Genomic DNA, 22,275 nt, shown 5'->3' on the forward strand with positions numbered 1-22,275 from the left:
TAAATCTTCATGAATCTTCCATGTCAAAAAACTCCTAGAGAGCACAGGTTAATCGTTTGCGTGGAATGGAGGTGATGGCCCAATCTCAGATCACAAAGTTTTTCTGTCAGAGATCCAATTAAGGCTGGAAGATCAAGAAATCCAGAAATGGTGGAGCGACCTTAGCCAGTCGGAAAGCTATAGTTCTTACTATAAGGTGAAAGAAAAATATGGTGAAGAGTTTTATTCTAAATTAGGGATTCAAAAGAATCCATGAGGTCATGGATGCAGATACGAGCAAACTGTCCCCCTCTTTGTAGTGTTTGCAAATAAGGTGATACCCGGAAATGCGGTATACTTGCCCGATTTGCAGTGATTTTGATAGGCTGGACCATTTTCTTTTCAGGTGTAAGAGGCTAAAAGAGGTAAGAGGGAGCTTTCTTAGGGTGGATGGTTGTGAGCCCCTTCATGGAATTTTGAAGTCAACGTCAAACGTAAATATAGTAGCAGTGGGAAATTTTGTCCGGAAAGGTCTTATTATTCGAAAGTCGAGTGTTACATGATTTAGTTTGTTTGTTGTTGTATATGTATGTATACGGCCCGAAAAATGGCTTTAAATACAGTAATTCATTCATATAATAACACTTATCGTCTAAAGCCGAATCAAAATATTCAGGATTACTTTTTTTTCACTTCTTTTTGTGGGATGGGGTGTAATAAAAAAAAGTACCTGAGCCTCAACAGCTTGCTGAGTCGCTTGCCTCATCCCTGCACTATAACTTTCTGTCTGCTCCTTCGCAACTAGGTCAAACTCGTGAATTTGATTTTGTAAGTCTTTGATGGTTTGGTTGAGCGTTACCTCATTTGTCCTGGCTTGGTCCAGCTTCTGCTCAAACTTTTTGATTATAGAAGATTCACTATCAGATACACCTTTATACATGGTCAGCTTTCTACAAATGAATATTGTTTAGATAGAAATTATTTATAGACCTAATACACTTAAGGGTAGGTCATAAACCGAGTATTTAGAAAAGCATACCTGCAGCGATTCTTGTGGAGGATGGTGAGGGGGGAAGAGAGGCAGACACCTAATGAGCCAAATTTTTACGTTTCAAATATGAAAATAAAAAATTTCTTCTTTTCCAAGGGTTTTCAAGAAAATTTGTATAATAGTCACTGAAAATTTTAGATCTGAAAAGTCGAGAAAGCTAGAAAACCTGGAGTGCTGCGCCTCAGGTCTTAATGCTTTTTTAAGGGAATTGAACGACGAAGGCAAAAAATTAAATGACTGTGAACAAGGATATTTCAGGGGGATCCTTCGGATAGGGGGGGGGGGGGTGTGTGTAAAAATGCAAAAACATATTTTTGATACATTTTTGTAGCCCCCCCCCCCCCCCCCCCCCAGAAAAATCCTAGACACGCTCTTGGCTGTGAGACAATTCGACAAAAAGGCTAAAAAAAAAAAGTTAAAATAAGCTTTAAAAGTTAAAAAAATACAGTCACAGATGGCTGAGCGCTTAAGTTATTGGGCTAATCGCCACTGTCATGTTTACGCTTACCATCACCATACTTTGGGCTTACCATCACTATCATCACTGTGAAGTTAAATGTGACATTTTTACACTTCCACGATAATTACCAAAAAACACATTGTTGAACAGAACAATGTTTGTTAAATGAAATTTGATCTTCATAATTTACATTTCCTTATTGATCCTCCCTTTGAGAACAGATTAGCAAACAGTTTTTGGCAATTATCTCATAAGTGTGAAAATGTCAGTTACTACGTTTAGTTCTGACAGCGATGTCGTTTCCAAGGCTATCATTATCAGCAAAAAAACAAAAACAAAAAACAAACAAACAAAGAAAAGAGCTATAAATAAAACATAATCTAAAAACCTGACAAAAAAAAAGAAAATAGGTAATAGAAAGCAATAGTTTCAACAAGTGGAGACAAAATGATCTAGAAATGTACATTTTTTTCTCCCAAGATCAAAAAATCAAAATTTCAAAAACTTTAATGACAAAATAGTTTGTGCTATGGTTAATCGGTTAGTAGACGAGTTACAGCGTTGTCAAGTGTAAATTCTACAAATATTGGTAACTGATGGTGACTGATGGCGGCTGGATATTTACCTCTTTCTATCCAACCTAGATGTTACCGCTTAAATAACATAATAATCAACAGTTTCATAAAGTGGACACAAACTTACAGTTAGACACAAAACCCAAGAGAAATTATAATTTATAAAAATTCCAAAGAGGTCATAAAATAGCCTAAAATTAAGAAATTGAACCAACAGATTAATTGCAATAGCTCAAATTCACTAGCAGAATTTTTAAAGGAATGAAATATAAGATAGTCTTCTAGTGTTTAAAACCAAAACTTTTAAGAAATTATTTAGTCTTCAATGACCAATTTTTTGCTTTCATTATTCTTTTTTTTGTTGCTGGGTGGGGGAAAATTAACCCTTATTAAAATATATTATAAATAGGTCTTAAACATTTTAACTTTTGTTATATTTACAATACCGATACGTCGTCTAATTTGTTATTCTCGACACTTGTCCCTCCCACAGCTATTGCTGATGTTTAGAATAACGTCAACCAACTTCTTACTCTCGACACTTGTCCCTCCCACAGCTATTGCTGATGTTTAGAAAAAATATTGATGTTTAGAATAACGTCATCCAATTTGTTACTCTCGACGCTTGTCCCTCCCACAGCTATTGCTGATGCTTAGAAAAAATATTGATGTTTAGAATAACGTCATGCAATTTATTACTCTCGACACTTGTCCCTCCCACAGCTATTGCTGATGTTCAGAAAAAAAGTAGAAAACTATTCCGATGGCATTTACTGTAAAAAACAAAACAAAAACAAAACAAAACAACAAAAACACCAAAACAACAACAATAGGGGCTCATTCGATTGGAAATTGAAAGTTCTAGTACCCTTTTCAATAATCGAAGGCAAATGGAGGGCAACCACCCCCCCCCTTTTGGGGGGGTTTGAAATAGCTATTCTGTTCAGCGTAGTTGAAAGATCCAGCAATTATATCTTTGAAGATTACAATTCCCCCACAGTCCTCAGAGCAAAATTATAAGTTATGTCCCGGGGCATATATGGTTTTTATGAAGAAGTTGGTCGTATAAACGCCAAAGTGGGCTCTTTTTACTGGAAATCAGAAGTTCTAGTGCCTTTTTAACAGTCAAAAGTGATTGAAGGGCAACCAGCTCCCTACGTCCATTATTTCTCCCAGTGCAACCAATCAAAATATTGAGACAGCCATTTGTTTAGAGTAGTTGAAACTTGAAAGGTCCAGTAATTATGTCTGTGAATTTTACAACCCAAACACATCTCTCAAGGGAGGGATTGTAAATTATGCCCCGTGGGCATATAAATTTGCACTTTACTGAAAACGAAATACATTTTAAATGTTTTCACTTTTTTCTGAATTTAGTAAATAAAAATTGCTTTGACTTTAAGGAATAAATGACTGTATATGTATATGAAACTGATAATCCACGGTAATTTTTTTTTCGTAAAGTACAAACTATGTTCTGGTCTCGAGAAGACATTGTGTTTGTCAGCCCTACTCATGCTAATTTTTGCTCTTTTTGAGTTTGAATCGGTCATTTATTGTAATTTCTGTTCGTTTTGAGTTTCATTTATTTATTAATGGCGATTTGTAGTAGTTTTACGCTTGAAATTTTACTTGGCTTTATCTCTGATCATTTTTGGCTCAATGGAGCTCTTTACTTTTATTTAAAAAACTTATTTTGTAGAAATTTTGCTAAGTTAATTACTTTGAAACTTGAATATGGCCCTTTTATTCTGTTAGATTAAATCATTTTCCCAGTTACTTTTGATCTTAATTTTAGTATAATTTAGCTAAAGCCTCCTTCGGTCGTAAAGGAGGAATGCAACCAGTTTTCCCTTTTTTTTATTTGTTTGATTCTATGCTTTATTTACATTTGAATGTAAAGAAAACAGATAGATTAAAAACAGGTATTGTTCAGCATGAATTTTTCCTACCATCTTGCAGGCCTTATAATCTCGCCAGTCTTATAAAGGATATTTTCTCTCTATGCAGATTGATTCTATATTTATTTCATAGGAAGCTCTACCCCTGGCTCCACCACCAATTAAAAAATTAAAAAAACCTCATAAAGACCAACTTTGAAGCTGATTCGGTTTCATTGAAGCTGATTCGCCAATCAGTTTCAAATGTATTTTTGAAATTAAAAACAAAACGAAAATGTTAAACTGAGTAAAATTTTTGACATGAAAACTTGCAGCTGTTCTTACTGGTCGAATATGCCAACATCAAAATGGAGAATTCATCCACTGTACAACTACTTTATTTATACAGCTTTTCACGTCAGACTCTACTTAAGCAACCACATCCACTTCTATTTCTGGTAAACTCACAGCAGCCCCAAGCCTGAGGCTAACAGAGCTACGCAAGCTTCTCCCCCATCCCAATCTATTCAAAGACTGCCTCTTTACACTCTCTAAAAAAAAGTCATATTTTCCTTGAATCTTTAATTGCGACATCCTCCCACTCCATTCGGAGACGACCTGCTTTTTATTTGGACCTAAATGGTTAACCGACAAGGATAATCTTAGACAATCTACCATCCTTCATCCTCAGAACGTGCCCTAGCCACCTCAACCTTTCTCATATTAAATCCCTACAAGGCCAAATGTCTCGTATAGCTTACTGTTTGAAATTTGGTCAGTTAATCAAAACAATCCACAGACAATTTATTTGAAAAAACACTGATTAAAAAAAGACAAAGAATCATAAAAGACCATTAGACTAACATTCCCTGAATAACTTCAAAGTCATTTTTGATAAAAAAAAAAAAAAAAAAATCGTATCATTTCCTGTTGAGAAAAAACTTAGTTGTCCGAAAAAACAGTACTTTCCTTAATAAAATGCTCGATAAAGTAATTATAACAACTAAAAACATTAAGTATACTGCCATAAGATGTGAAAACGGCACTTGCAAAAATATCCAGCATCAAAACGCTTAAGCAGGTTAGCTCCCTTTTGAAGTTGTAATTGTCTTAGGAAATCAACGTATTGTTAGTGTTCAACTTCATAATCTTAAAACAAAAACAACTAAAAATCTAACAAAACCGTGGTTTTCAGGCATAAAGACCTAAGATGGGTGCAGGAGAGAAATGTTTTATTTTGATATTCTTGGCATCAAAGGCGTAGCAACAGAGGGGGCAAAAGGGGTTCACATCCGGAGAGTCAAGGGGCATAGGCTATATGATAAGTTTTTTCCTAAGACTATTGGGGGAAGGGGAATTGCCCTCTGCCCCCCCCTCCAAGGACGCCACTGCTAGGCACTTCCATATACCTTTTAAAATAACTTCAGTATACCCTTTTATATCTTCAGCATACAGAAAGCCTTTAGATACTTTTAGCATACTTTTTAAGAGTATGATACATCATTCATAAAACCCGAGTCCAAGTCAAAAAATCCAAGGAGTAGCAGCCCTACTTCATACCACCAACAACAAAGTGTTCAATCTCTGAACTAACAATCTCAGGAATAATACCAGGTTCATATTTACACGGTTTACAAATGTTAGATACAATTAGGTACAGGTTGATCAACCCTGACCCAATGTTACAACTCACATTTTTAGACAAAAAAGTGAAAGTTCTGAGAAAACGAAAGTTTTGGATATTATAAATAAATATATTTATTTTTTCATTGTCTCTTTGTCTTAATAGGTAAATTTGGAAACTTGGAGTTTCGAATTAGAATGATGTAGACGCACTTTAACTCCGATGTGTCACTGCATAATTTCCGACAAAGAAGAAAATTTAAAAGGTTAACTGAAACAAATTGCAAAGAAAAAAAAGTTGGTTGCCATATTTCATGTTTGTTTGCAATTTCTTCTCTTTCTTGTCCACGAATATAGAAAGGAGTATTATTTACCTAACAGCTGGACTTAGAAACCTTGAAACTAAAAACCAAAACAGCGAAAAAAAAAAGCCGGAAAACATTTTGAAAAAAGCCTCAATGATATCTAGAAAGATAAATGGAAGGGAATCTATTTCAATCTTTTTTCATTTCATGCATCAAAAATTCAATTTGTGAAGCCTAGGGTATATTAAACACACATGTTTTCAGATAAGCATTATTGATGTCTTTTAGATTCTTCAAACCAATGACAGGATAGATCCTTCCAAGGGAAGGAAAGATCCTTCCCGTCTGTGTCCAGGTATAATCTTATTTATTTCACATGCCTAATCCCGCCTGCGGAATTACTTAAAAGATTAAAAACTTACCAAAAGACGGATATTGGCGGAAATTCTCCGAACAGCATTAAGTGGTTTTTGAAAAGAAACGTTAAACTAATAAAATTTCTGATTTGAAAAATTAGTATAGCTAAAAACGTTTAAAATGAAATTAGTTCTTATTGAAGCCTTTTCCGGTAGACAGTTTGTTCCCTTTTTCAACTTCCGGTTTTCTATGTAGTACTTGCCTTTTAGTATAAAGAATAAAAGAAAAGTAAAGAGAAAAGAAAAAAAAGAAAAGAGAAAAAATAGAAACTTGGCCCTTTAAGATGTAATATAATGGAGCAAAGAACAATCTTTAAATATTTAGGATAACTTACTCTACGAGTTCTGCCTTTTCAGTTTCAAACATATTTTTAAGTACATCAATAGCAATTTTCAAGTTCTTCCTATCTTCAACTTCGATGGCTAGTCGGCTCTCAAGATCATCACATCTCTGCTTTAGTTCTTCATTCATTCCTTGAAATAAACAGAAATGATCTATATAACAACTTTTTCACTCAAGTGATGCCAGTTGTACCCGCACGCCCATCTTGACTATGACTTGTCAAATAGTTCGTGGTACCGAACTGTAAGTAAGTAGCGGTCGGCCCAACAGTGGCCGAAACTCTAAAAATTAGAATTTTCGTAACAATTCATACATCAAAATAATTGGCTTTTTATCCTGATTGCAAGCATAAAATTCATTAAGTTTAACGTAGCCCATCAAATCCTAAGAGCCAGAAGAAATTTGCCTGATTTTCAAAAGGGGGGAAGATACCCCTTAAGCGTCAAGCGATATTAACGAATGATGTTCAAATCTTAATAGAGTAAAATCCTACTGGGAAATCTTAGCTGGTCAGCTCAAAGAATCAGGTAATAAAGTTGAAGAAAATCCAACTCTATCCTTTGTAGGCGCAAATGATTATATAATTATTTCAAGGTGCAACAACAGTCTGTTTGGTCATCAGACAGTCACCAAATACTCGGGAAAATACTCAAAGTTCTGGTCATATGTTTTTGCAAAAAAAAGTAAAATTGTTAGATAAATTTTAGACTGTAAGTTGCCAAAAAATTTTAAGTCGCGTCGAATATTCCATATCACTAAGAGTTCCTTCCTATCCTAGCATATACGCAGGTGATCCCTCGGGTTTGCAAATACACAAGGGGTCTTTCGGGCCAGTGAATAATCTTACACAAGAATAGGTTATAACGTTGGTCTTACCAAAAAACAAAACTTTGAACATAGATCATTTATTTAACATAAAAGATATTTAAGTAGAAAAAAAAGCAGCATTTAGTCTAATATAACCTTTCTTTACGCTTCCAGCAAATAAAGAATGACAACACTGTTTTTTTTTTAGCAGAGGGTGTTAGGAACGCGTCAACTTTTTAAACTAAGAAATTTGAAACAATAAAAGATGGTGGTATAGTTTTATCAGATTTTTTTTTTCTTTCAAGCATCCAACCAACAAAAAAAAAAATAGTGACAATATCTCGATCCTTTTTAGCATAAAAACCCAAGGACCTTTCATCACCTTTTTTTACTTCATAATCTAAGGGTAAAACAGTGATTAGATTTCAATAAAGGTTTTTTTTTATTACGCAATCACCTACAAAAAAAAATTAAGGGCACCGGTCTTTTCTCTTTCTTTTTTTTTGAATTTAGGGTAAATGACCCCTTAAAACATAAAAATAGGCGAAATAAACTTGTAATTTCAATTATCGATTATATACTTTTTTCTTTTATGCTTCCAGCTAAAATAAAATAAATAATGACAATTAGAACAACAATAACAACAAATACTATGGTTTGGTGCACGTCACCTTTTTTCAGATGAAAACATATAGGCCAAGGCAAAAATTAAGGCCCGTAAGATTTAAGGCTCGTAATTTATTAATGCAAGCAAAATAACGAAAAGATCCCGATTTTAGGCAAGACAACAATTTAGGTCCAATAGAACAGTAAGAGCCTTTTTAAGTCATTTTATTTACTCATTTCTAGTCCACCAGCAGAAAAAAGGAAAAAACAAAACAATAAACAAAAGAAAAAAAAGAAAGGTAAAAACAGTACAGCAGAGTAGAGTAACAAAAAGGGAAAAAGATAAGACTAAAAAATAGACACACAAGATACGAACGAACCAGCAACAATAAAAACAAACCTATCAATACTAAAGTGGAAAGCCGCCGAGTAGTCCCGCCAGTACTAAGTTTGAGGGTTGCCTTTTAGCTATAGCAATCACTAGGTCTGAAAATCACAAAGGGACGTCCCTGACTTGAAACCAATTTTCACGTTCCGTTTGACTAATAGAATTATTCCGCTATAGAATTATTCCACTATAGAATTATTCCAAATATTCCACTTCTATTCCGTATTAAAAGTAGAATAGAAGCAGAAAATAGAAAAGAAATTTACGGAATTTAAATAACTTCGACACACATAATTAAGATCTTTCTCATGGGAAGTATTAAATGAATATTCATAATCAAAATATATTAAAGAAACAAAGACAATCTACCGACGGTGAACAAAGCTACTGCAAAGCAGCCCCAATCACAGTCGAAAATACACTAGGGTAAACAGAAATTTTAGCTTAAGAAGTCCTTGGGTCTCGTTCAGTATTACTGATAAGATTAGGATACGTTAAAGAAAGATTATTTTTAAAAGAAACGAATCTCCATTTCTTTATTAGATCCAAAAACAGTGGAAAGGCTTGTTAAATGGCGTGGATGTTTTTAACGCCACCCCGGTTTTCCCCCACCCAGGAAATCTTGCATTATCTAGAGGATTAGTTGGGTCAGAATAGACAGGTTAGGTTAGTCTATGTCTATATCTATGTCTATGCCTATGTTTATATTTTTGTCTATATCTGTGTCTATGTCTATTTCTATGTCTATGTCCGTTCTTATGTCTATGTATATATTTATGTCTATTCTGACCCACCTGAATTAAAAGGTGGCAGAAAACAGATGGTGGCGGAAAACCACGGTGGCGTTAAAACACTGCTACTTTCTTTAAATAACACATAATATTGCGCCTGGAAAAAATTTACAGTGAGACAACTTTATTTAAATCTGTACCTAATAGATTTAATTTTTTTTCCAGACCTGACATAGTTAAAAAACGCATTAAATATCGTCAGCATAATCTATTTGGATCATTTTGTTTGACTTGTCCTAAGAAACAAAGCAAAGGGCATAGGAGAACACAGAATCAATTGGGGAAGTAGAACTCTCCTAAACTTAGATTATTATGATGATTTAAGCATCCTGGATGACAATGTTAGAAAAATGAATGAATCCTCGGAGGTTCTGAGAATTCAGGGTACAAGAATAGGATTGAAAATAAATGTTAAGACTACTAAGTCGCCAATAATGGGAATAAGTGAAGGTGAAGAGTTGATGTTGCGTAAAGAGAAGATCGATCAAGTGGGCAGCTTTAGTTACCTAGGTAGTATTATTAGCAAAGACAGTGGGTGCAGTGAAGACGTTGAAAGTAGAAAAGCCAAGGCCCAGGGTGTTTTTTCACGGTTGAAAAAGTTTGAAAGAATAGGATGATAAGTATGCAAACCAAGATTAGAATATCGAAAGCTACAGTGACGACAGTGGTCAAGTATGGTTCTGAAGCTTGGACCCATCAAAAGAGGGAGTTGGAGTTGCTAGATGTTTTCCAGAGAAATCACCTACGGTTTATTTTGAATAGCCAACTGACTGACTGTATCTGAAACAGTACGCTGTACGAGAAAGTATTGTTCAATCCTGCTTTCAAGGGTTATAATGAGAATGTACCGTGTCTTTGTCGACTACCGTCTCTTTGTCGTGGTTTGTCTTTGAGACAATTAGGACACGTTCTGCAGATGAAAACGACAGATTGCCAAAGATTGTCCTTGTAGGCCACAAAGACAATGGAGAGCCTTAGCCAGATCACGTTTAAAAACGTTTGAGACAATTAGGACACGCTCTGCAGATGAAAACGACAGATTGCCAAAGATTGTCCTTGTCGGCCACAAAGACAATGGAGAGCCTTAGCCAGATCACGTTTAAAAACATATGGATAGAGGATTCAACCTTGACGGATCTCTTTTTCCATTGCTATTCTCTCCTGATAAGGCACCAGAATCGCAGGGGTTGGTACACAATAAAGGTTAGATATGTAAGCCGTTAATCCAGTTAGACATTTATTGATCTTGCTGGTAAGTTCAGAGTAAGCAATCGCGAGAATGACCTGTACTTCTCTTCATCATTACTATTTCTAAAGGCACCAAATTCATCGCTTTTTACGCTTCAATTGATGCCTAATACGAATTATAGCGCATTAATTATGCAATATATAAATAGATAACGTATTACTCAGTTGTGTATAAATAATACATTATTTTTACGCAATTCCTTTTAGGAAAGTTCTTACAAATCCCAATAGATCAAAACTTTGATCAGTTTTCTTTTGCTTTGCTAAATATCTTCTTCGCTTTGCCTCCTTGGACCTGCAACTCCTATCTTATAAGAAAATTCTGATTTTCGAACCCCGTTATTTTCCAAAGAAAATCAGGTTTCTCTATACATTATCTGATTAAAGAACCTGAACCATCCAAAGGTTTTCGATACTGATAAAGGATTTTTTTTGGCATTTGTTCTGTAAGCGTTTGCTGCTTTATAGGGGTTTGTCTTTGTCCGTTTCTGAAGTTTAACAACCCTCTGAGTTGGTTATAGAATAGAATATATTTATTCACTACAATAGCCGGAGCTAACATCAGCATGTCATGACAAAAATAATTTATACCTTCAAAAACACTCACAGGAAAATTCAAACAAACATTATATTAATCAAATACATATTAATCAAACATTAAATATTAATCGCGTCAATATTATTAAAATGACGGGTAAAATATGGAACAAATGATTTGCGATATCTCTCAGTACTATAGGCTGAGCAAGTCAGTAACTGCGGGCAATTCTTTTTTATTTGTCGGAGTCTAGTAACTGGTCCTTCAGTTGGGGGGCTCTCAAGGTTGGGTAGTAGACGACAATGAGTTCTGACCCTGAGTTTCATTAAAGTGCTATGTTCTGATCTATTTGCTTCACGTTTACTTATGACTTTATTCCAGTAAAAAAGATGTACCATTCTCACCTTTATAGTAAAAGGCTGAGTGAAGGACCTGAGAGTGTTTTTGGGGTATAGCCCAATTGGGTGCCAAATCATGCAGTTTGATAAACTATTCTTCAATTCCTTCAAAAAAGGTGCGACATGCCTACCCATGTGCTAGAACTTGGCGGCGGGAGAGACGGGACGGCATTGGAAGGCCTCTCACCTATTTTGGCTCCTAGTCACAAGACCTGAAATGCCCTCCGTAATTCCAGTTGCAACAAGATGTAACAAGATAATCTTTCGGCTAAGAATTTGGCGGTAGGAGGCGAAAAGAGATGCTGGCCCACGGCATAAGAGAGCAGTATCCTTGCATCATTTTGCTTCGAACAAGGTGCATCACACCTAAGAATAGGTGGGAAAGAGACACCAAGACCCCACTTTGTACTTCCTAACAATATTAACTGAAAATCCTTCAACGATTTCGATTTCAACCAGTTGCTAAATGACTACCCGCTGTTTGCTAAAAGATCTGTGGTGAGGTGCCTGGGTGAGCTGGGTTAAAGAGGTGCTCCTCTGAATCTCCTCTTATACACATTGAAAACCATTACAAGATTCCGCTTAAAACATGGTCCAATATTACTTTTTAGCCGACACACTGAGAAGAGAGGAGGTGGAGTAGAAGTTCCGGACCCGCTTTTACCTTTAGGTCTACATTTGAAAAAAACACAGTCGCATCTAAGTTTTGTAGTCATAAATAGGGCAACTTTCTAATATTACAAGTAAAAGGAGCAAAGGAATATCACCGATTTCTTTAGCAAGGAGAGACCTAAAAAAGTTTAGAAAGCGAATGTAATACCATTCCTCTGCCTCTGTCCCAAACAAAAAAACAAAAATCACAAAACTTAACAGAACTACAAACAGAAATTGCTCGTAAAAGTCGATGGCGCGCTAGAACTTCAAACCCATGGGGAAATGCTCCTTCTTGGGATCTGTAAATTTCCTATTTATTGTTCTAAAAAACTACTTCGGTAACCGGGCCAGGGAGCAGCCACACATCTTAAGCGCTTTTAGGGTATAACCTATCCTAAAATCTACCCGTTGCTTGTTTGACCGAAGTTCCCAACTCGGAAGCAGAAAAACAGCTTTAAGAAACAAAAGCTCGGCAGAAAAACTTCAGATAATCCTTTTTGATTTAGACTACAAAACTTCAACAAACGTCACACGCTGTTGACTCCGGCTCAAGGACAAGAGAAAATGCATGAATTTTACGCAACTTTTAACAATGTATCATATTCATCAATCCAGCCAGAAATTCACATATTCTATAAAAACCGCCAAAATTCGGTCCTTATGATCTTAAAATAACCGAAATAGCCAGTTAGGGAAATAAACCCGGACAAAATCAGAGTGTTAATCTTAGAGCACAATAAAGGAGAGAAGAGAAATTTTTATAGATGACTTACCTTGTAACGTAGTGCATGAATCATTCATTTCAAATAATTGCTTTTTCAGAGCGTCACATTCTTCTTTTGTTGATTTCATTTCCGTTCTGATTTTTTCCGCATCAAGTAGAGCGTCCATTTGACCTAAAAAGAAAAAATCAAATGACACTAACTTTATATTTTTGAAAATAATCAATATCTGGTTTTGTTAAAAATTTGGAACAATTTTTACAACATATTGGACAAATAATGCAATGTATCAGAACATCAAATCCAGTATATCACTAACATCACTAATATCACTAAAGGTGACCTGAGTCATATTACTGAGACGATGTTATTTCCGAATAGTCCTTTTCATATTAATATATTCATATATCGTAATAGCTTAGGATACAGACTTGGCAACCAACATACAATTATAACTTTTCTTTAACATTATATATATATTCATGTTCAATACATTATATTTATTTAATTTATTATATACATTATATATATATATATTTATATATATATATATATATATATATATATATATATATATATATATATATATATATATATATATATATATATTTATATATATATATATATATATATATATATATATATATATATATATATATATATATATATATATATATATATATATATATTTATTTATATTCTATAAACCATGAATTTTAAGTGATCGTTTCTCAAAAACGGTTTTCTGTTTTGGTAATATTAAGTTCAAATTTGACTAAACTTTTTCTGAATTGTTGAGGCATGTTTCTAACGCAGTTTTTATGGTGAAATTTAAAAAAGATAATAAGGCTTAATAAATGCAACCTTTTTTAAAGAATGATTTCCTTTTTATGAACTTTCTTTTTAACACCAAAAAATTCAACCAAAAATGTTTTAAAATCCTTAAATAAAAATTCTAGGTACCAATAGCGAGTCCAATTAAATCTTAGAATACTTATTTGCTCCTTCTAATTTAAAACACACAAATTTCAGAAAAAAAAGTAATTTTGGAAATGATTACCGAAAACAGAAGGTGAAGGAAACATTTTGATTACATATCCAAATTCAGTGTGAACACTTGTTCTAGATTTATATGTCTTATTTTGAAACAAAAAAAATTGTACAGCTTCGCCCAGAGTACTACATTGGTCAACAGGGTTTTTACCATTTTAAATGTTGTATATTGTCTAATTTTCTTTATTCACAAAAATTCTATATGTAGTCAGATAATTCTACTATTAACTTTAGCCTGTTTCACATCACTGAAAAACAGCATTTTTTTTTTCATCGTTTCCTTTAATTCACGAATCAAATCATACTAATTTTTTGGTAAAAAAAAAAAAATGACAATCAATAAATCAAATCAGCATTAGTGTCTGTGATATAGATTATGCGGTAGTATTTAGGTAAGATACATAAAGAACTATTTTTGGATATTTTAGATTAACAATAAAGTTATTATTTCGAAAAGTTTTTTAGAGTAATTTTATGGGCTGGATTCAAAATGTGATACATTTATTGATAATAATTTATTTTTAACTATTTTTAGGCAAAACATGTGGTGTAAATTGTACAAAAAAGAAAAAACAAATACAAAGACAAATACACAGCTTAAACCTTCGTCTCAGACAAAACAAACGGATAATATTATGGTTTGGGACAAGGAAATCAAAATTTTGTCTTATTAAATTAGCACTAAGCAGCCGAAACGACTGAATAATGTCAATAGCACAAAACTTTTCAATAATATGTGTATTATAATATCAGGTTAGAAGGTACAGCAAAAATTTGCCATATCTAAAATAAGTAACACGGATCAGGCGCAAATCCTTCTTCTTCAATTATGAATTTACATCAGTCAAAAACAAGACAGAATGGTGACAAGAGACTTTGTTCTAGTACCTGAGTTTTTTTTTTGCTAATTACATTTATTTAAAGTCACCTTACAAAGTTGAACTAGAAAACATTTCGAAACAACGTTTCTTGCTTTTTTTTTATCTAGAATACAAAAAATTTACCGATAAAAATAATTAATTTTGAACTGATTTCGCAAAAATTGTAGCTGATGAATAGCTTTTAATTTCATATTACATTAAAAAAACATGTTTTTTCAACTGCAAGTAAGGAGCGTTATTCCGAATAGAGAAATTACTCCGTATATGAAAGGGATTGTCCCCTCCTCAACGCCCCGTTCTTTACCCTAAAGTTTGACTGTTTCTCACAACTCTACTTTTTCAAACAGTAAAAAACTTTAGCGTAAAGAGCGAGGCGCTGGGAAGGGGACAACCCCTTCCATATACGGAATAATTTTTGTTCGTTATAAGTTGAAAAACTTGAAGTTGAAAAAATTTACCGAATGAACTGATTTCACAAAAACTGTAGCTGATGCATAGCTTCTAATTTCATATTAACGTTAATTCAACATAATATACCTTGGGTTTTTAGATAATAAAAAATATGTATTTTTCGTCCAGTGAATAACATGAATCCGTATATTTTTTTTTGCTTTTTTGCCTAAAACCTCACAAAGAATAGCTGATCTAAAATGTATGCTGATTTCGGTTTACCAGATATAACAAACCTATATATATAAAAATAAGTTGTTTGTCTGTGGGTCTGTTGAGTGACGTCATGTTTGTGTGTCGACTGACGTCATGTTTGTCGACTGACGAAATTACAGACCGGGACATCAGGACACAAATGACGACCGGGGCACCGGGACATAGAGAATATAAATGACGACCGGGACACTCAAAGAGAAAGCGACCGGGACACAAGGAATGTTCGATTAGCAATCACCATCAACAAAGCACCGGGACACAAATGACGAGCGGGACACAGGGAATATAAATGACGACCAGGACAGGAACACCGGAACACAAATGACGACCGAGACAAAAATGACGACCGGGACACCGGGAATATAAATGACGACCGCGACACTCAAAGAGAAATTACAGACTGGGACACCGGGATACAAATGACGACCAGGACACAGGGAAACAACAACATCGGGGACGCCGGGGGCACAGGGGGATATATAAATGACGACGGGGACACAGGAAATGTTCGATTAGCAATTACCATAAACAAAGCTCAAGGGCAATCATTAGAATAATGAGGTATAGATCTGAATACAGATTGTTTTTCCCATGGACAATTATATGTTGCATGTTCAAGAGTCTGTAAACCTGACAATCTATTTATAAGCACAGACAATGGGACAGCCAAGAATCTTGTATATTCGCAAGTTTTACGTAGTTAAATATATATATATATATATATATATATATATATATATATATATATATATATATATATATATATATATATATATATATATATATATATATCTATATTCACAGGTGGGACACAGGGACACAACTACAATGGCGCGTAACGACTTACGCGCGCGCGAGGGGGGGGCTTGGGGGGCGCAAAGCGCCCCCACCAACTAGGTGTTGTAATGTAACCAACAACAGCTAGTAATTTATATAAATAAATAACCTTTTATTTCTAACGTTTCCTTTATTTTATCAAACTTGAGGAGTGACGTGCGTTTTCGGACTGAAAAGCCTCTTCCTAGCTAATTTATCTACTATGGGTCGCCTTATCCCTGTAATAGCATAGTATTTGTAGGTCTGAGTATATAGCAACTTGGAGGTAATAAACTTGGGAGGGTCTATGCAGGATTTAGACTCTTGTTGATAGAAGAGCATCGCCAAGTGCTGAAAACCATGTTGTGACCAAGATAGGCCCAGGATTTCACAAAGCCTCCATTCATATTGGTGGTCCTTGAGAAGACATGTTGATCCCAGTCCTGCACTGGTACCTGGGATCATTGCTTTTCATGAGACCAAAACAATTTCAATGGAAGAACGTAAAAATTATAACTTGAAATATTACGACGTTAAAAAATGACTATCGTATTGACATTTTGACAGACGAATTCAGACGATTCAAACTGGACTTATTAGGAGTTTCAGAAACTCATATCCCAGGGTAGGGAAGATTAAATTAGGTGATATAGAATTTTTTAGTGTGACAGGAAGGATGGGGTACATAGACAGGGAGTAGGACTTATCAAACAGTTCGTGGTAACGAACTGTAGTAAGGAGCGATCCGGCTCAACAGTAACCAAAACTCTAAAAAATTCAATTTTGATATCAATAGCTACATCAAAAGAATCGCATTTTAATGCTGATTTTAAATATACAAGTTTCATCAAGTTTAGTCTTAGCCATCAAAAGTTATGAGCCTGAGAAAATTTGCCTTATTTAGGAAAATAGGGGGAAACACCCCCTAAAAGTCGTAGGATCTTAACGAAAATGACACCATCAGATTCAGCGTATCAGAGAACCCTACTGTAGAAGTTTCAAGCTCCTATCTACAAAAATGTAGAATTTTTGCCAGAAGACAAATCACGGGTGCGTGTTTATTTGTTTGTTTTTTTTTTTTTTTTGTTTTTTTTTTTTTCTCAGGGGTCATCGTATCGACCAAGTGGTCCTAGAATGTCGCAAGAGGGCTCATTCTAACGGAAATGAAAAGTTCTAGTGCCCTTTTTAAGTGACCAAAAAAATTGGAGGGCATCTAGGCCCCCTCCCACGCTCATTTTTTTCCCAAAGTCAACGGATCAAAATTTTGAGATAGCCATTTTGTTTAGCATAGTCGAAAATCATAATAATTATGTTTTTAGGGATGACTTACTCCCCCACAGTCCCTGGGGGAGGGGTTGCAAGTCACAAACTTCAACCAGTGTTTACATATAATAATGGTTATTGGGAAGTGTACAGACGTTTTCAGGGGGATTTTTTGGGTTTTGGGGGTAGGGTTGAGGGAGGGGGCTATGTGGGAGGATCTTTCCTTGGAGAAATATGCCATGGGGGAAAAAAATTCAATGAAAAGGGCGCAGGACAAATCTGGTCACGTTAGAAAAAACGTCAAATTAAGAGCTTAATTTACAATGCTGGGTGTTCGGAGCCTCTCTATTATGGAGTATAATTTGAAAATAACACAACTATACAAGCGATAAAACATATATACCACAACCATAACTCAACTAACGAAAGAACTGCTAAGAGATAACACAACTATAAAGCGAAAACAGGTGAAAACTAACGGGAAAATAAACGAACTAAGAGGTGGAAGGGGCCCAGAGAAGAAATATAATCCTTTTTCAATTTTGAGCCTAACTTCCGCAAAGGAGTAATAATGTCAGAAGCCCCGAAATACCGAATTATTTTCTTTTCAAACAGTTCGTGGTAAGGAACTATAGTAAGGGGCGACCCGGCTCAATAGTAAACGAAACTCTAAAAAACGGAATTTTGATGCTAAAAGATACATCAAAAGAATCGAATTTTTACGCTGATTCTAAATATATAAGTTTCAATTAATTTAGTCTTTGTCATCCTGAGAAAATTTGCCCTATTTTGGAAAAAAGGGGGAAACAGCCCCTAAAAGTCATAGAATCTTAACGAAAATCACACTATCGCATTCGGTATATCAGAGAACTCTATAGCAAAAATTTCAAGCTCCTATCTAAAAAATGTGGAATTTTGTATTTTTTGCCAGAAGACATATCATGGGTGCGTGTTTATTTGTTTGTTTGTTTCTTTTTGTTTTTTTTCCCAGGGGTCATCTTATCGGCCAAGTGGTCCTAGAATGTCGCGAGAGGGCTCATTCTCACGGAAATGAAAAGTTCTAGTGCCCTTTTTAAGTGACCAAAAAAATTGGAGGGCAGCTAGGCCTCCTTCCCCACCCCTTATTTCTCAAAATCGTCTTATCAAAACTAAGAGAAAGCCATTTAGCAAAAAAAAAATTAATATACTAATTTCATTTCAATAATTTATGTGCGGAGAGCCAAAATCAAACATGCATTAATTCAACAACGTTCAGAAATTAAATAAAAAAAACTAGTTTTTTTTAACTGAAAGTAAGGAGCGACATTAAAACTTAAAACGAACAGAAATTACTCCGTATATGAAATGGGTTGTCCCCTCCGCAGTCCCACGCTCTTTACGCTAAAGTTTTTAATTGTTTTAAAAAGTAGAATTGTGGCAAAGAGTCAAACTTTAGCGTAAAGAGCGAGGGACTGCGGAGGGGACAACCCATTTCATATACGGAGTAATTTCTGTTCGTTTTAAGTTTTAATGTCGCTCCTTACTTTCAGTTAAAAAAACTAGTTTTTTTTATTTAATGAAGAATAAGGATGCTGTGAAGTCTTATTTAGGCTGGGAAGGTATTAATAATAGAAAACAATCACTCATTTTATGACCAAAAAGTTCAAGGTATCAGTTATAGTAGTATATGCCTCTGTTGAACTGACTGACGGAGATACTAGTGACTCAAATAAATTTTACTTACTGTCACAGGAGCAAAAAGACAGGGCCCAAGGTAGAAATACAGCATTTTTATTAGGATATTTTAACGCCCAGGTCGGTAGAAATAGGGATAGATGGTATCATAGCCTAGGTAAATTTGGTCTAGGAAAAGAAAGTTAAAAAAAGTTTGGAAGAATAGAAAGACAAGTCTGCGAACCAAGATTAGAATATTGGAAGGTACAGTGATGATAGTGGTCAAATATGGCTCTGAAGCATGGGCGCTCCGAAAAGCGGATGTTTTCTAGAGAAATTGGCTACGGATTGTTCTGGGTACCCAGCTGCCTGACCGTATTTCAAACAGTAGGCTGCACGAAAAATGTGGTTCAATCCCACTTTCTAGGGTCATAATGAAAGAAAGGTTGAGATAGATAGGGCATGTTCTGCGGATGAAGGATGACACATTGCCGAAGATTGTCCTTGTCGGCCAACCGTCTAGGGCGAAACGAAAAGCAGGTCGTCCTCGTCTGGGGCAGGAGGATGTCATAAAGAAAGATTTAAAGGAAATAGGAACTTCCTGGGAAGGTGTAAAGAGGGTGGCTTTGAATATATTGGGATGGAGGAGGAGCGTGCGTAGCTTTGCTGGCCTCAGGTGGCTTGGTGCTGCGGTGATTTTTTAGTAGTAGTAGTTTACAAGCTCTTCTTTCTTTGATGTATTGAGTCAAATACAACTAATTTTTAGGTGAGAAAAAACATGACGATAAAAAGTTTCATTAGCACTAGTTCCTATGATATATCTTAGGCGGAAATATTTAGTTTTCACACACATAAAGAAAATTTAGCGTGTTTTAGATCAGAAAAAAGCTATTGCTAGGAAACGTTTGTTGCGTATGATGAATTCAATAAAGTAATCATTTTTTTTCTTTTACCAGTATTTTTAAATAATTATTTCTTGACTTTTGGTTTCTCCGAAAAAGCAAAAAACCATAAAGCATAAGAACACTAGAAAAAGCATGATTACATTTTTTTGAATTCAAGATACAAAACTCCCTTGAAAAACGTTTCTAAACAATATTTTTCAGATTTCACCTGAAAAATAAAACTAATTTTGAAAATGATTACGCAAACTGTACTTTTTGAAAAAATACTGATTGCATTCCCGAGTTCAGCGTAAAATGATAATTATGAACTAAATATTTTAGTTTTAAACGATAAAAATTGTACATTTCTGTCTAGTAAACTGCACTCGTCAATGATGTTTTATTTTCCGTCCAAAACATTGTATATTATTTCCTATTTTCTATAGCCAAAGAATTCTACGATGAATTTTTGTACCACTGGAAAACGACTTTTGGGTAAAAAACAAATAAAAAAATTATATTAGTTCTAGTCCATGTTACATAATATGGAAGTGCTTAGTTAACGGATATATACAAAACCATTTTTTCTACCACGAAGGATTCTACCACAGCTTTTTAGGCTGGATTCAAAAATATGATAAATTCTTTCTAATACCTGTGTTTTTTACATAATTATTTCTCTAATTTTCGCGGCTTCATGGGAACACCTCTTAAGATATGCCCAATGTCTTCTCGTTTCAATTCTTTTCAGTTTTAAATCTTGAAATACCATCTCTTAAAGCATGCAAAATAGTTTTTTTCTTTTATATCACCTTTGCAACAAGGTCATGTCACATAGCGACAGTACATTCAAGGTCAATTTCTCACGCTCAGCGTATGTCAGGTATGTCGAATGATGAGTAAGTCAATTTTCTTCCTTACCTGCAGGCACAGAGCCTCCAATTGACTGAAGCTGATTTAGCAGGGCTTTAAGGGACCGGTTTTCCAACTTTTCATTATTAAGACTAGATTCTAGTTTTGACTTCTCAGTTTCAAAAGATTGGGCTGCCTAGAAGAAAAAAAGTATGAAGTTTTAAATTTTGAGTAATTCCTATGGTAAATAGAAAGTATTTTGCTTTTGATAACTAACAGGAGATAAGCGTTATTTTTGAAGTTGGCTGGATAAGCCTCCCCTTCTCAAATTGATAAGTATAGCATGTTTCAGCAATAATTTTGCATTTTGACGCATATAAAGATAAATCAAGTTATACAAGTTATAACCTGTCGAAGGGGGCTTCGAGCTAAGCAGGCTAACGGGTAATTCATATGACCAGCATATTTTCTATGTAAAAGACTAAGAAAAGCTGCCTTTTTTAAACAAAAATAAAGCTTCTCATCTTTATTTGCCTTAAAGTGTAAACAAAGATAATCTTCCTTATAGCCCTCGTCTCCCAGTGTGAATACTAGAACACAATATCAAATATTCCAGCGAAAAATTTGATTGTTTCATTTTCTTGGATTGCCCCCTCTACAAATAGAGTTATTTTTCTTTTTCAGTTTCCAGAATGGGCAACCAGGATGATCCTGAGTAATAGAAATATGTTCTACCAGGGTGTCCTCGCAACCCCCAAACTCCTAAGTTTAGAAGTCTGGTTGTGGACGACCGTATCCTGAGAGGTAAAATCCTACTATCACGGTGGAGTTTTCCACCAAGAAGCCAAGACAAACAGCATTACAGACACCAAAACTGGAGAAATCTGGGGAAGGTAAACAGGAAGGGTGTGCGAAAGCACAGGATGGTTGGCCCCCAGCCCCCCTCCCCCCATTGCACTTCCTGGCTGAAGGGCCAAGAAACGGAGATCAGCACCGCCGGTAGGGACTGCAAAGTCTAATGGCGTATCCTTTACCTTTTTTTTTACCTTAGATCTCTTTCATGCCATTTTTAAATCGTTGTATAATAGTGTATGATAGCACTTTTTGCAGCACTACATAAATTTAGCCACTGAGCTGCAATCACTCCTGCAAATAAACCTTATTCTCTCTCTCTCTCTGGTTAAAGTTTTGATAGATTATTTTCCATCTTTCTATATTAGACATGTAGAAAATATACTTAATATATTTTCCACTTTTTAAGGCAACCATCAATTGCAACAGCGCATTGGAATTCATTGAGAGGTCTATTATTAATACAGAATAGAATAGAATATATTTATTCACTACAATAGCCGGAGCTAGCATTAGCATGTCATGACAAAAATAATTTATACCTTCAAAACACTCACAGGAAAATTTAAAC

General features: G+C 34.9%; 1 protein-coding gene across 2 annotated transcripts in view; it reads right to left on the reverse strand.

Moving 5' to 3' along the window:
- The window catches only part of LOC136028752 (uncharacterized), an 84,397-nt gene that overhangs the window by 12,030 nt on the left and 50,092 nt on the right, over positions 1 to 22,275 (reverse strand). For both annotated transcript variants that reach the window (XM_065706638.1, XM_065706637.1), the window contains exons 8-11: positions 20,922 to 21,048; positions 12,836 to 12,958; positions 6,625 to 6,763; positions 710 to 929 (exon numbers count right to left, since the gene is read on the reverse strand). In XM_065706638.1, the coding sequence (XP_065562710.1) occupies positions 710 to 929; positions 6,625 to 6,763; positions 12,836 to 12,958; positions 20,922 to 21,048 (609 nt within the window). The remainder of the gene's footprint in view (positions 1 to 709; positions 930 to 6,624; positions 6,764 to 12,835; positions 12,959 to 20,921; positions 21,049 to 22,275) is intronic.

The sequence above is a fragment of the Artemia franciscana genome, chromosome 7, assembly GCF_032884065.1.
Source record: "Artemia franciscana chromosome 7, ASM3288406v1, whole genome shotgun sequence".
NCBI classification, from domain to species: Eukaryota; Metazoa; Arthropoda; class Branchiopoda; order Anostraca; family Artemiidae; genus Artemia; species Artemia franciscana.